This window comes from Protomyctophum parallelum, assembly GCF_964188405.1.
Source record: "Protomyctophum parallelum genome assembly, chromosome: 13".
NCBI classification, from domain to species: Eukaryota; Metazoa; Chordata; class Actinopteri; order Myctophiformes; family Myctophidae; genus Protomyctophum; species Protomyctophum parallelum.
The window spans coordinates 42747062-42761882 of NC_139708.1; the positions used below are offsets into that span (position 1 = coordinate 42747062).

General features: G+C 39.0%; 1 protein-coding gene across 1 annotated transcript; it reads right to left on the reverse strand.

The window, feature by feature from the left end:
* Positions 1–1169: 1169 nt before the first annotated feature.
* On the reverse strand, positions 1170–1787 carry LOC310868815 (histone H1-like; the record flags this gene model as incomplete). The annotated part of the gene is made up of 1 exon (XM_083779286.1): positions 1170–1787. The coding sequence occupies one exon, from the start codon at positions 1785–1787 to the stop codon at positions 1170–1172; it is 618 nt and encodes a 205-aa protein (XP_083635412.1).
* Positions 1788–14821: the final 13034 nt, after the last annotated feature.

Below are 14821 nucleotides of genomic sequence, written 5' to 3' on the forward strand. Positions count from 1 at the left end.
ATAAATACTATGGACTGAACAAAGAAAATACTTTGCTCTGTTGTATGATATGGAGCAAATAAATAAAATTTCTACTTGTGACAAAATGACACAGGGATGTTTTATACTAGTGTATACGAAAGTAGGGATCGTAACGAAATAATTAACATCGAATTCACATGATATAGTCACACAGCATATTCATGTGGTTAAACTTCCAATATGTGGACATGTCGGTGCTTTGCTGCACAGAAGTGTTGATTGTTGACTAGAACTGTGCATTGAACTTCAATATAGGAACTGGAATGCATGCAATGGGACACTAAAAATGTAGGCTAAATGTATGATTTCATGCAAATTATTACTACCACATAATATGGTGTATAACTATGCTTACTTAAAAGACACAGTCAACGACAGTCATTATTACGAGAGGTCAGGAACAGTTGATTCTTGTCATTTTCTATCTCTGTAAAGTTAATAAATGAGTTGGAACAAAAAGGGCGCAAACTGCTGCTCTCTGGTCAAGAACCTCCTTTTTGGGAGGAGCAGTTCATGTCACTACTACTGATTGGTTGGAAGCTCATACACACACTCAGCCCGCGCTCTCATCCGTTTCTATGATTGGTGGGGCGCACACCCGCACATACAGAAAGTACTATACTCTGTGTTGTTGAAGGTATATTTGTCTCGCGCACCTCTCCTCCAACAAATTTCTTCTATATTCAACTACAGAAATAAAGCTATATCAAAATGAGTGACGACCGATTTTAATAAATACTTTTGCACTATATTAACTCAATACAATCGCGTACTGTAATACTATGTTGATTCATTTTAGTCTAGTTTTGCTTTCATTGGAGCTTTTTTGCTGCACAATTTGCTGGCAATGCAAATAATGAATTTAAATAGGTTATGTACCGTGCCTTCTGATTCTGTTGGACATCGAAAGATAATTAGACTATTATTAAGACTTATGAAGGGATTCGTGCAGTAAGAACGACGAAAAAATATTTCCACATTGCCTAGTTCAGCCAATAAAATAAACCTAATCATATATTGTAGGATGTGTAATAATACACTACCATGACATTATACTATATTGAGGAATTATCTTTAAATGAAGTTGTGTGCGGCTCTTAAAAGAGCCTTTGTGGGTTAAAACATGCTGTTGTGTGGAATGTGGATGTTTATTTCTTCTTGGCGGCTGCCTTCTTGGGTTTCGCCGCCTTGGGCTTTGCTACTTTCTTTGCTGGTGCCTTCTTAGCGGCGACGGGCTTCGTCACCTTCTTGGGACTCTTTGTCGCCTTCTTGGGGCTCTTAGCTACGGCTTTCTTTGCAGCGGCAGGCTTCTTTACCTTCTTGGGGGATTTCTTAGCGGCTGCGGGCTTCTTGGCTGCAACCTTCTTGGGGGATTTCTTTGCCGCGACGGGTTTCTTGGCTGCCGGCTTCTTGGGTTTGGCTACCTTCTTAGCGGGTTTCTTTGCCTTCACTTCGGTCTTCTTGTTGAGCTTGAAGGATCCAGCAGCACCGGTACCCTTGGTCTGGAGCAGGGTGCCCTTTGCTACCAGGCTCTTCACAGCAGCCTTCACGCGGCTGTTTTTCTTCTCCACGTCGTAGCCACCGGCGGCCAGAGCCTTCTTGAGTGCGGCCAGAGACACACCGCTCCTCTCCTTGGAAGCGGTTACAGCCTTGACGATGAGGTCCTGGGCGCTGGGACCCGCGGCGATCTTGGGTTTGGCGGCGGCCTTCTTCTTGGCGGCTTTAGCCGGGGAGGCGGCAGCTGGAGCTGGGGCGACTTCTGCCATTCTCTTGTAGTTCGTATTTAAGTTGCACTGAACTAAACTCTCTGCGTAGTCAGAGTGATGATGAAGCAGAGGAGGAGTGGGTGGAACTTAAAGGATGTGTGAGAACCATGTAGACTCAAGCCAAGTAGGTCAGTGCTCTGTCTGCTGCAGAATAGTGGAACACTTGTGTTTTCTCTACAACTAAAAACCAAATAAAACACAGACAAATTGAAGTATTAAAGTAAAACAACAAATGGAGCATATAGCAGACTAGTTTTGCATTATAATTAAACCATGTGGAGCCCCGAGGCCTCCTGCGTTTTGTAATGAGATGTTTAAAACATCACATATACACAGGTACATGGAGAGTTGTTCATCAACTTTCCTCTGTCATTTGGCTTTTAAAATAGTTTCACATACAATTCCCTGAGCAATATTCACTGCACAGCAAGGTGAGATGTCTGGCAATGTTATAAAAGTAAAACAAGTCATCTGTATCAATGTGTTTGTTTTAAAAATCAAAACTTTTCAGTGTCTGCAAACACAACCATGGACCTGTGACATAGTGACTTATGAGAGGACACTTGTGGTCGTTTATGTTGTCTTGTTATTAATTGTAATACATCTGACATGTTTCAGTTCATTTCACATGTCATTTCACATTTATTCAAGAATGGCCAATTGAGAATAATCTTCACTTTCCCAATGTACATGGGCCTGCATAGGTAAAGGCACACTTATCCTCAGATTGCATATGTTTGTATTGGTCAAAGGAAATACAGTATTGTGTGGGTGTAGATTACTTGTGTTTTACTAGTAAAACCAAATTGCCAGTATTAAGCAGCCTTCAATTGCATTGTATGACACTTGAATGACAAAGGCCTATGTGCTGTGTTAGGATGCCGAGTTTATCCACACACCATAAACGAGTAGTTAGACAATTTATGGTGGGGTGCCTGGCAGAAACTAATTTGAGATGGGGGTCTGCAGGCAAATGCATCAGTGTCAGAATCTTACAAATCTTTAAGGCTACTATATACGCACAATAATTAATATATAGCAAAAATAGCCGATCTACAAGCTCAAAACACATGACGGTCTCAGGTTGTAGATCAGATATTTTGACAGTAATATGCAATGCGGCTCTCTGCATTGAGTGTTGAAATCATAGACTGTAAAAAATATGGACAAAGCGTTCGCCGGGTCTAACATGGACGTAAAATGAAGCCTGTTATTCCTGCACTGTAAATCGCCATCTTTCTAGATCCGTTTGGTACCAGCTGGCCATTGGCTGGCTCCGTTTTGGACCAGCTGGCCATTGGCTGCCCAGACAACGAGGCGGGACTTCCCCCCTTCTTCTCCGTTGGTTTTTATTTTGACTCGAGTGGGAGGGGAATCCGGATCATAGACTGTAACGGTAGCCACGCCCCTCAGAACATACGCAATGTTTTTTTTTCTTTATGGTCATGATTTCTTTAATTAATGGGACCATAATTTTCCAAAAAGAATATTATGACATTAGAAATGAGACTTTAAACTAGTGACTGGAAGAAGAAAGTATTCATGACCATGTTTATTAAGGTAATACAGTCTAGGTGAAGTTGGGCCAAAATACATGGGCCTCTATGGAGCTATGGGGCTTTTTGGGTCCAGTCCAGCGCCACAACAGGCCATTATATGAACTACCGATTTCAAATGAGGCTTCACGAAATATCTGGCTGACTGCCCCCCTGGCTATAACCCATCGTTTTTTTTATTTTTTCATTTTTTTCAAATCCTCAAAGCTAAGTGGCCCAGTGGATAAATCACAAGATATCTGTAGAGTTCCTTGTAGAATTGTGCTAGTTCAAACCCAACACATTCAGTAGGAAGGTGCTGGTTTTTGACCTGCCAATCATTCTGATTGACAGATTCCTTGGCCAATCAGATCGGTCCGCCTTCAGCCAATCCTAGGGCTCCTTACATTGTCTCCTCCAATCAAACCCGGACCACTCCCTTGTTTACAACTGGATCAAATACTCTGACCTGTTTTAGATTTATAGTGATTCTTCAACTTCATTTTCTTAATTTTCACAGTTTTGGACGTTTTATTAATATAATTGATCATTCTAGATCACTGCTAGATCCGTAACAATCTTCTCTTATGGGGTTCGGGTTAGGGTTAGGGTTAGGGTTAGGTTCAGGTTCAGGTTCAGGTTCCACGGGTTAATAAAGTGTAAATGTGGGGGTCCTTGACAAGAAAAGGTTTAGGAACCACTGTTTTAGAGGGACTATAGAATAGATAGATGTTGATAGTATTAAGTTAGTTACTTTGACAGTGTACAAATGGAACCGGTTTTCAGCAGGTCAAATGAGGTACAGAAAACCGTATGACTCCCAGGCTAATCTCACTGGGGGAAAATTGTATGAGTTTATTTGTTTAAGAACTAACAATCAATTGAAATATATATATTCTGGATGTGACACTTACAAGCCGAATTAGTGCAGTTGGTAGAGCATTAGATGGAAGATCTAAAGGTCCCTGGTTCAATCCAGGCTTTCGGCAGTTGAAATGAGGTACAGAAAATCCTATGACTCTTAGGCTGATCTCACTGGGTGAAAAACTTTATGAGTTGTTTTGTTTAAGAAGTAACAAGTAACAGTCAATGTAAAAATAAATACTGGATGTGATACTTGCAAGCCGTAATATCTCAGTTGGGAGAGCATTAGACTGTAGATCTGAAGGTTCCTGGTTCAAACCTGAGATTCGGCAGTTGAAATGAGGTACAGACAACCGTATGACTCTCAAACTGATCTCACTGGGGCATGAACTGTATGAGTTTATGTTTAAGAACTAACAATACATTGAAAAATACATTCTGGATGTGTCACTTACAAGCAAACAAACAAAAAAGCAGTGTGAATTGTCTGGAACCAGTGGCTCAGTGTATTAGAACGCTGCCACATGATCGGGAGATGGTGGGTTCAAACCCGACTCATACTTTTATTTTCAAGACCGATTTCAGAAGAAGAAAACAAACAAAAAAGCAGTGTGAATTGTCTGGAACCAGTGGCTCAGTGTGCAGCCCAGAAATTCACCTTGATTGTGTGCCTCAGTGGCCCAGCGGATAAGTCAAATGATATCCGTAGTATACCTAGTAGAAGTGTGCCGGTTTAAACTGCTAGTATCCAGCAGTTAGCTCAGTCTGATGAGAGGCCGTCCTTGGGAGCCACAGGTCCAGGGTTCAAATCCCACATTAGTCATAACTGTGACACTTTGCTTTGCACACTGATTTCTAGAAGGACAACTTTAAAGCAGCCCAGAAATTCACCATGATTGTGTGCCTCAGTGGCCCAGCGGATAAGTCAAATGATATCCGTAGTATACCTAGTAGAAGTGTGCCGGTTCAAACCCGACTCTTTTAATTTCAAGACCGATTTCAGAAGAAGAAAACAAACAAAAAAGCTTTGTAGTAGTATCCAGCAGTTAGCTCAGTCTGATGAGAGGCTGTCCTTGGGAGCCACAGGTAAAAGGTTCAATTCCCACATTAGTCATAACTGTGACACTTTGCTTTGCACACTGATTTCCAGAAGGACAACTTTAAAGCCGCCCAGAAATTCACCATGATTGTGTGCCTCAGTGGCCCAGCCGATAAGTCAAATGATATCCGTAGTATACCTAGTAGAAGTGTGCCGGTTCGAACCCCAATCATGTCTTTACTTTCAAGACCGATTTCAGAAGAAGAAAACAAACAAAAAAGCTGTGTAGTAGTATCCAGTAGTTAGCTCAGTCTGATGAGAGGCTGTCCTTGGGAGCCACAGGTCCAGTGTTCAAATCCCACATTAGTCATAACTGTGACACTTTGCTTTGCACACTAAATTCCAGAAGGACAACTTTAAAGCCGCCCAGAAATTCACCATGATTGTGTGCCTCAGTGGCCCAGCGGATAAGTCAAATGATATCCGTAGTATACCTAGTAGAAGTGTGCCGGTTCAAACCCGACATACTCCTAGTAGGCGGTGATGGTTCAAATCACTGACACCTAGAGTAGGAGTGGCCCAGTGGATAAATCAGATGATATCCATAGAATACCTAGTACAAGGTGTGGGGTTCAGGTAGGAGGAGAGTAGGCTGGGCAGGTAGGAGGAGATTAGTGGGGTCAGGTAGGAGGAGAGTATGGTGGTCAGGTAGGAGAGTAGGTGGAGTTCAGTCAGGGGGACTGTATGGGGGATGGTCAGGGGGTGTCAGAGTGGTGGGGTCAGGTAGGTAGGTGGGGTGTCAGGTAGGAGGAGAGCAGGGTGGTCAGGTAGGAGGAGAGCAGGGTGGTCAGGTAGGAGGAGAGCAGGGTGGTCAGGTAGGAGGTAGGAGTAGGATAGGCAGTGGGAGAGTAGGATGGGGAGGGGCCAGGCAGGGGGAGAGTAGGAAGGGGAGGGGCCCGGCAGGAGGAGAGTAGGGAGGGGCCAGGCAGGAGGAGAGTAGGGAGGGGCCCGGCAGGGGCAGAGTAGAAAGGGGAGGGGCCCGGCAGGGGGAGAGTAGGAGGGAAGCATGCCGTTTTTCATCATTTTTGAGGATTTGAAAAAAAATAAAAAAATGAAGAAAAAAAACGATGGGTTGTTTTTTGAATTTTGATTTTTTTTTTTATCCTCGTTTTTCATCATTTTGGACCATGGGCTATAGCCCATATCGTACGGCATACTATAGCACGCCGTTTTTCATCATGTTTGAGGATTTGAAAAAAAATAAAAAATGAAAAAAACGATGGGTTATAGCCCATCGTTTTTTGAATTTTTGATTTTTTTTTTAAATCCTCGTTTTTCATCATTTTGGACCATGGGCTATAGCCCATATCGTACGGCATACTATAGCACGCCGTTTTTCATCATTTTTGAGGATTTGAAAAAAAATAAAAAATGAAAAAAACGATGGGTTATAGCCCATAGTTTTTTGATTTTTTGATTATTCTTTTTTTATCCTCGTTTTTCATCATATTGGACCATGGGCTATAGCCCATATCGTACAGCATACTATAGCACGCCGTTTTTCATCATTTTTGAGGATTTGAAAAAATAATAATAATAAAAAAATATTAGCCCATCGTTTTTTTATTATTTTTTTAACCTCGTTTTTTGAATTTTGGACCATATCGTACGGCATACTATAGCACGTCGTTTTTCATCATTTTTGCCATTGAGCCCCATTGTAAATTTGAAAGCACTATATTTCTAAAACTATGAAACATTTCAAAGATTCCTTTTCAGGCAAACATGTCCACCGTAAGATGAACCTAAGTAGGCTAGAATGGGGTTGCTAGGTGTAAGTATGTAGGACTAGTAGCATGCCAAATTTTGTGCTATTGCCATAGAGAATGCATTGGGCGTTTAAGTTAAATAACTCATAAACTACAAAACATAAAAATAAAAAAAAGTTCCAGCATGTGTCTCCACAGTAAGCTGAATAATAAAAAGTGTGAATGGAGTTTCTAGGTGAAAGTGACTTTTGACGTGCCTATAGAGCTGCCATTGAGCCCCATGTTAAATGTCTCAAATTTGAAAGCACTATATTTCTAAAACTATGAAACATTTCAAAGATTCCTTTTCAGGCAAACATGTCCACCGTAAGATGAACCTAAGTAGGCTAGAATGGGGTTGCTAGGTGTAAGTATGTAGAACTAGTAGCATGCCAAAGTTTGTGCTATTGCCATAGAGAATGCATTGGGCGTTTAAGTTAAATAACTCATAAACTACAAACCATAAAAATAAAAAAAAGTTCCAGCATGTGTCTCCACAGTAAGCTGCATAATAAAAAGTGTGAATGGAGTTTCTAGGTGAAAGTGACTTTTGACGTGCCTATAGAGCTGCCATTGAGCCCCATGTTAAATGTCTCAAATTTGAAAGCACTATATTTCTAAAACTATGAAACATTTCAAAGTTTCCTTTTCAGGCAAACATGTACACCGTAAGATGAACCTAAGTAGGCTAGAATGGGGTTGCTAGGTGTAAGTATGTAGGACTAGTAGCATGCCAAAGTTTGTGCTATTGCCATAGAGAATGCATTGGGCGTTTAAGTTAAATAACTCATAAACTACAAACCATAAAAATAAAAAAAAGTTCCAGCATGTGTCTCCACAGTAAGCTGAATAATAAAAAGTGTGAATGGAGTTTCTAGGTGAAAGTGACTTTTGACGTGCCTATAGAGCTGCCATTGAGCCCCATGTTAAATGTCTCAAATTTGAAAGCACTATATTTCTAAAACTATGAAACATTTCAAAGATTCCTTTTCAGGCAAACATGTCCACCGTAAGATGAACCTAAGTAGGCTAGAATGGGGTTGCTAGGTGTAAGTATGTAGGACTAGTAGCATGCCAAAGTTTGTGCTATTGCCATAGAGAATGCATTGGGCGTTTAAGTTAAATAACTCATAAACTACAAACCATAAAAATAAAAAAAAGTTCCAGCATGTGTCTCCACAGTAAGCTGAATAATAAAAAGTTTGAATGGAGTTTCTAGGTGAAAGTGACTTTTGACGTGCCTATAGAGCTGCCATTGAGCCCAATGTTAAATGTCTCAAATTTGAAAGCACTATATTTCTAAAACTATGAAACATTTCAAAGATTCCTTTTCAGGCAAACATGTACACCGTAAGATGAACCTAAGTAGGCTAGAATGGGGTTGCTAGGTGTAAGTATGTAGGACTAGTAGCATGCCAAATTTTGTGCTATTGCCATAGAGAATGCATTGGGCGTTTAAGTTAAATAACTCATAAACTACAAAACATAAAAATAAAAAAAGGTTCCAGCATGTGTCTCCACAGTAAGCTGAATAATAAAAAGTGTGAATGGAGTTTCTAGGTGAAAGTGACTTTTGACGTGCCTATAGAGCTGCCATTGAGCCCCATGTTAAATGTCTCAAATTTGAAAGCACTATATTTCTAAAACTATGAAACATTTCAAAGATTCCTTTTCAGGCAAACATGTCCACCGTAAGATGAACCTAAGTAGGCTAGAATGGGGTTGCTAGGTGTAAGTATGTAGGACTAGTAGCATGCCAAAGTTTGTGCTATTGCCATAGAGAATGCATTGGGTGTTTAAGTTAAATAACTCATAAACTACAAACCATAAAAATAAAAAAAAGTTCCAGCATGTGTCTCCACAGTAAGCTGAATAATAAAAAGTTTGAATGGAGTTTCTAGGTGAAAGTGACTTTTGACGTGCCTATAGAGCTGCCATTGAGCCCAATGTTAAATGTCTCAAATTTGAAAGCACTATATTTCTAAAACTATGAAACATTTCAAAGATTCCTTTTCAGGCAAACATGTACACCGTAAGATGAACCTAAGTAGGCTAGAATGGGGTTGCTAGGTGTAAGTATGTAGGACTAGTAGCATGCCAAAGTTTGTGCTATTGCCATAGAGAATGCATTGGGCGTTTAAGTTAAATAACTCATAAACTACAAACCATAAAAATAAAAAAAAGTTCCAGCATGTGTCTCCACAGTAAGCTGAATAATAAAAAGTGTGAATAGAGTTTCTAGGTGAAAGTGACTTTTGACGTGCCTATAGAGCTGCCATTGAGCCCCATGTTAAATGTCTCAAATTTGAAAGCACTATATTTCTAAAACTATGAAACATTTCAAAGATTCCTTTTCAGGCAAACATGTCCACCGTAAGATGAACCTAAGTAGGCTAGAATGGGGTTGCTAGGTGTAAGTATGTAGGACTAGTAGCATGCCAAATTTTGTGCTATTGCCATAGAGAATGCATTGGGCGTTTAAGTTAAATAACTCATAAACTACAAAACATAAAAATAAAAAAAGGTTCCAGCATGTGTCTCCACAGTAAGCTGAATAATAAAAAGTGTGAATGGAGTTTCTAGGTGAAAGTGACTTTTGACGTGCCTATAGAGCTGCCATTGAGCCCAATGTTAAATGTCTCAAATTTGAAAGCACTATATTTCTAAAACTATGAAACATTTCAAAGATTCCTTTTCAGGCAAACATGTCCACCGTAAGATGAACCTAAGTAGGCTAGAATGGGGTTGCTAGGTGTAAGTATGTAGAACTAGTAGCATGCCAAAGTTTGTGCTATTGCCATAGAGAATGCATTGGGCGTTTAAGTTAAATAACTCATAAACTACAAACCATAAAAATAAAAAAAAGTTCCAGCATGTGTCTCCACAGTAAGCTGAATAATAAAAAGTGTGAATAGAGTTTCTAGGTGAAAGTGACTTTTGACGTGCCTATAGAGCTGCCATTGAGCCCCATGTTAAATGTCTCAAATTTGAAAGCACTATATTTCTAAAACTATGAAACATTTCAAAGATTCCTTTTCAGGCAAACATGTCCACCGTAAGATGAACCTAAGTAGGCTAGAATGGGGTTGCTAGGTGTAAGTATGTAGGACTAGTAGCATGCCAAATTTTGTGCTATTGCCATAGAGAATGCATTGGGCGTTTAAGTTAAATAACTCATAAACTACAAAACATAAAAATAAAAAAAGGTTCCAGCATGTGTCTCCACAGTAAGCTGAATAATAAAAAGTGTGAATGGAGTTTCTAGGTGAAAGTGACTTTTGACGTGCCTATAGAGCTGCCATTGAGCCCAATGTTAAATGTCTCAAATTTGAAAGCACTATATTTCTAAAACTATGAAACATTTCAAAGATTCCTTTTCAGGCAAACATGTCCACCGTAAGATGAACCTAAGTAGGCTAGAATGGGGTTGCTAGGTGTAAGTATGTAGAACTAGTAGCATGCCAAAGTTTGTGCTATTGCCATAGAGAATGCATTGGGCGTTTAAGTTAAATAACTCATAAACTACAAACCATAAAAATAAAAATAAAGTTCCAGCATGTGTCTCCACAGTAAGCTGCATAATAAAAAGTGTGAATGGAGTTTCTAGGTGAAAGTGACTTTTGACGTGCCTATAGAGCTGCCATTGAGCTCCATGTTAAATGTCTCAAATTTGAAAGCACTATATTTCTAAAACTATGAAACATTTCAAAGATTCCTTTTCAGGCAAACATGTCCACCGTAAGATGAACCTAAGTAGGCTAGAATGGGGTTGCTAGGTGTAAGTATGTAGGACTAGTAGCATGCCAAATTTTGTGCTATTGCCATAGAGAATGCATTGGGCGTTTAAGTTAAATAACTCATAAACTACAAAACATAAAAATAAAAAAAAGTTCCAGCATGTGTCTCCACAGTAAGCTGAATAATAAAAAGTGTGAATGGAGTTTCTAGGTGAAAGTGACTTTTGACGTGCCTATAGAGCTGCCATTGAGCCCCATGTTAAATGTCTCAAATTTGAAAGCACTATATTTCTAAAACTATGAAACATTTCAAAGATTCCTTTTCAGGCAAACATGTCCACCGTAAGATGAACCTAAGTAGGCTAGAATGGGGTTGCTAGGTGTAAGTATGTAGGACTAGTAGCATGCCAAATTTTGTGCTATTGCCATAGAGAATGCATTGGGCGTTTAAGTTAAATAACTCATAAACTACAAAACATAAAAATAAAAAAAAGTTCCAGCATGTGTCTCCACAGTAAGCTGCATAATAAAAAGTGTGAATGGAGTTTCTAGGTGAAAGTGACTTTTGACGTGCCTATAGAGCTGCCATTGAGCCCCATGTTAAATGTCTCAAATTTGAAAGCACTATATTTCTAAAACTATGAAACATTTCAAAGTTTCCTTTTCAGGCAAACATGTACACCGTAAGATGAACCTAAGTAGGCTAGAATGGGGTTGCTAGGTGTAAGTATGTAGGACTAGTAGCATGCCAAAGTTTGTGCTATTGCCATAGAGAATGCATTGGGTGTTTAAGTTAAATAACTCATAAACTACAAACCATAAAAATAAAAAAAGTTCCAGCATGTGTCTCCACAGTAAGCTGAATAATAAAAAGTGTGAATGGAGTTTCTAGGTGAAAGTGACTTTTGACGTGCCTATAGAGCTGCCATTGAGCCCCATGTTAAATGTCTCAAATTTGAAAGCACTATATTTCTAAAACTATGAAACATTTCAAAGATTCCTTTTCAGGCAAACATGTCCACCGTAAGATGAACCTAAGTAGGCTAGAATGGGGTTGCTAGGTGTAAGTATGTAGGACTAGTAGCATGCCAAATTTTGTGCTATTGCCATAGAGAATGCATTGGGCGTTTAAGTTAAATAACTCATAAACTACAAAACATAAAAATAAAAAAAAGTTCCAGCATGTGTCTCCACAGTAAGCTGAATAATAAAAAGTGTGAATGGAGTTTCTAGGTGAAAGTGACTTTTGACGTGCCTATAGAGCTGCCATTGAGCCCCATGTTAAATGTCTCAAATTTGAAAGCACTATATTTCTAAAACTATGAAACATTTCAAAGATTCCTTTTCAGGCAAACATGTCCACCGTAAGATGAACCTAAGTAGGCTAGAATGGGGTTGCTAGGTGTAAGTATGTAGGACTAGTAGCATGCCAAAGTGTGTGCTATTGCCATAGAGAATGCATTGGGCGTTTAAGTTAAATAACTCATAAACTACAAACCATAAAAGAAAAAAAAGTTCCAGCATGTGTCTCCACAGTAAGCTGAATAATAAAAAGTGTGAATGGAGTTTCTAGGTGAAAGTGACTTTTGACGTGCCTATAGAGCTGCCATTGAGCCCCATGTTAAATGTCTCAAATTTGAAAGCACTATATTTCTAAAACTATGAAACATTTCAAAGTTTCCTTTTCAGGCAAACATGTACACCGTAAGATGAACCTAAGTAGGCTAGAATGGGGTTGCTAGGTGTAAGTATGTAGGACTAGTAGCATGCCAAAGTTTGTGCTATTGCCATAGAGAATGCATTGGGCGTTTAAGTTAAATAACTCATAAACTACAAACCATAAAAATAAAAAAAAGTTCCAACATGTGTCTCCACAGTAAGCTGAATAATAAAAAGTGTGAATGGAGTTTCTAGGTGAAAGTGACTTTTGACGTGCCTATAGAGCTGCCATTGAGCCCCATGTTAAATGTCTCAAATTTGAAAGCACTATATTTCTAAAACTATGAAACATTTCAAAGATTCCTTTTCAGGCAAACATGTCCACCGTAAGATGAACCTAAGTAGGCTAGAATGGGGTTGCTAGGTGTAAGTATGTAGGACTAGTAGCATGCCAAAGTTTGTGCTATTGCCATAGAGAATGCATTGGGCGTTTAAGTTAAATAACTCATAAACTACAAACCATAAAAATAAAAAAAAGTTCCAGCATGTGTCTCCACAGTAAGCTGAATAATAAAAAGTTTGAATGGAGTATCTAGGTGAAAGTGACTTTTGACGTGCCTATAGAGCTGCCATTGAGCCCAATGTTAAATGTCTCAAATTTGAAAGCACTATATTTCTAAAACTATGAAACATTTCAAAGATTCCTTTTCAGGCAAACATGTCCACCGTAAGATGAACCTAAGTAGGCTAGAATGGGGTTGCTAGGTGTAAGTATGTAGGACTAGTAGCATGCCAAAGTTTGTGCTATTGCCATAGAGAATGCATTGGGCGTTTAAGTTAAATAACTCATAAACTACAAACCATAAAAATAAAAAAAAGTTCCAGCATGTGTCTCCACAGTAAGCTGAATAATAAAAAGTGTGAATGGAGTTTCTAGGTGAAAGTGACTTTTGACGTGCCTATAGAGCTGCCATTGAGCCCCATGTTAAATGTCTCAAATTTGAAAGCACTATATTTCTAAAACTATGAAACATTTCAAAGATTCCTTTTCAGGCAAACATGTACACCGTAAGATGAACCTAAGTAGGCTAGAATGGGGTTGCTAGGTGTAAGTATGTAGGACTAGTAGCATGCCAAAGTTTGTGCTATTGCCATAGAGAATGCATTGGGCGTTTAAGTTAAATAACTCAAAAACTAAAAACCATAAAAATAAAAAAAAGTTCCAACATGTGTCTCCACAGTAAGCTGAATAATAAAAAGTGTGAATGGAGTTTCTAGGTGAAAGTGACTTTTGACGTGCCTATAGAGCTGCCATTGAGCCCCATGTTAAATGTCTCAAATTTGAAAGCACTATATTTCTAAAACTATGAAACATTTCAAAGATTCCTTTTCAGGCAAACATGTACACCGTAAGATGAACCAAGTAGGCTAGAATGGGGTTGCTAGGTGTAAGTATGTAGGACTAGTAGCATGCCAAAGTTTGTGCTATTGCCATAGAGAATGCATTGGGCGTTTAAGTTAAATAACTCATAAACTACAAACCATAAAAATAAAAAAAAGTTCCAACATGTGTCTCCACAGTAAGCTGAATAATAAAAAGTGTGAATGGAGTTTCTAGGTGAAAGTGACTTTTGACGTGCCTATAGAGCTGCCATTGAGCCCCATGTTAAATGTCTCAAATTTGAAAGCACTATATTTCTAAAACTATGAAACATTTCAAAGATTCCTTTTCAGGCAAACATGTCCACCGTAAGATGAACCTAAGTAGGCTAGAATGGGGTTGCTAGGTGTAAGTATGTAGGACTAGTAGCATGCCAAAGTTTGTGCTATTGCCATAGAGAATGCATTGGGCGTTTAAGTTAAATAACTCATAAACTACAAACCATAAAAATAAAAAAAAGTTCCAGCATGTGTCTCCACAGTAAGCTGAATAATAAAAAGTTTGAATGGAGTATCTAGGTGAAAGTGACTTTTGACGTGCCTATAGAGCTGCCATTGAGCCCAATGTTAAATGTCTCAAATTTGAAAGCACTATATTTCTAAAACTATGAAACATTTCAAAGATTCCTTTTCAGGCAAACATGTCCACCGTAAGATGAACCTAAGTAGGCTAGAATGGGGTTGCTAGGTGTAAGTATGTAGGACTAGTAGCATGCCAAAGTTTGTGCTATTGCCATAGAGAATGCATTGGGCGTTTAAGTTAAATAACTCATAAACTACAAACCATAAAAATAAAAAAAAGTTCCAGCATGTGTCTCCACAGTAAGCTGAATAATAAAAAGTGTGAATGGAGTTTCTAGGTGAAAGTGACTTTTGACGTGCCTATAGAGCTGCCATTGAGCCCCATGTTAAATGTCTCAAATTTGAAAGCACTATATTTCTAAAACTATGA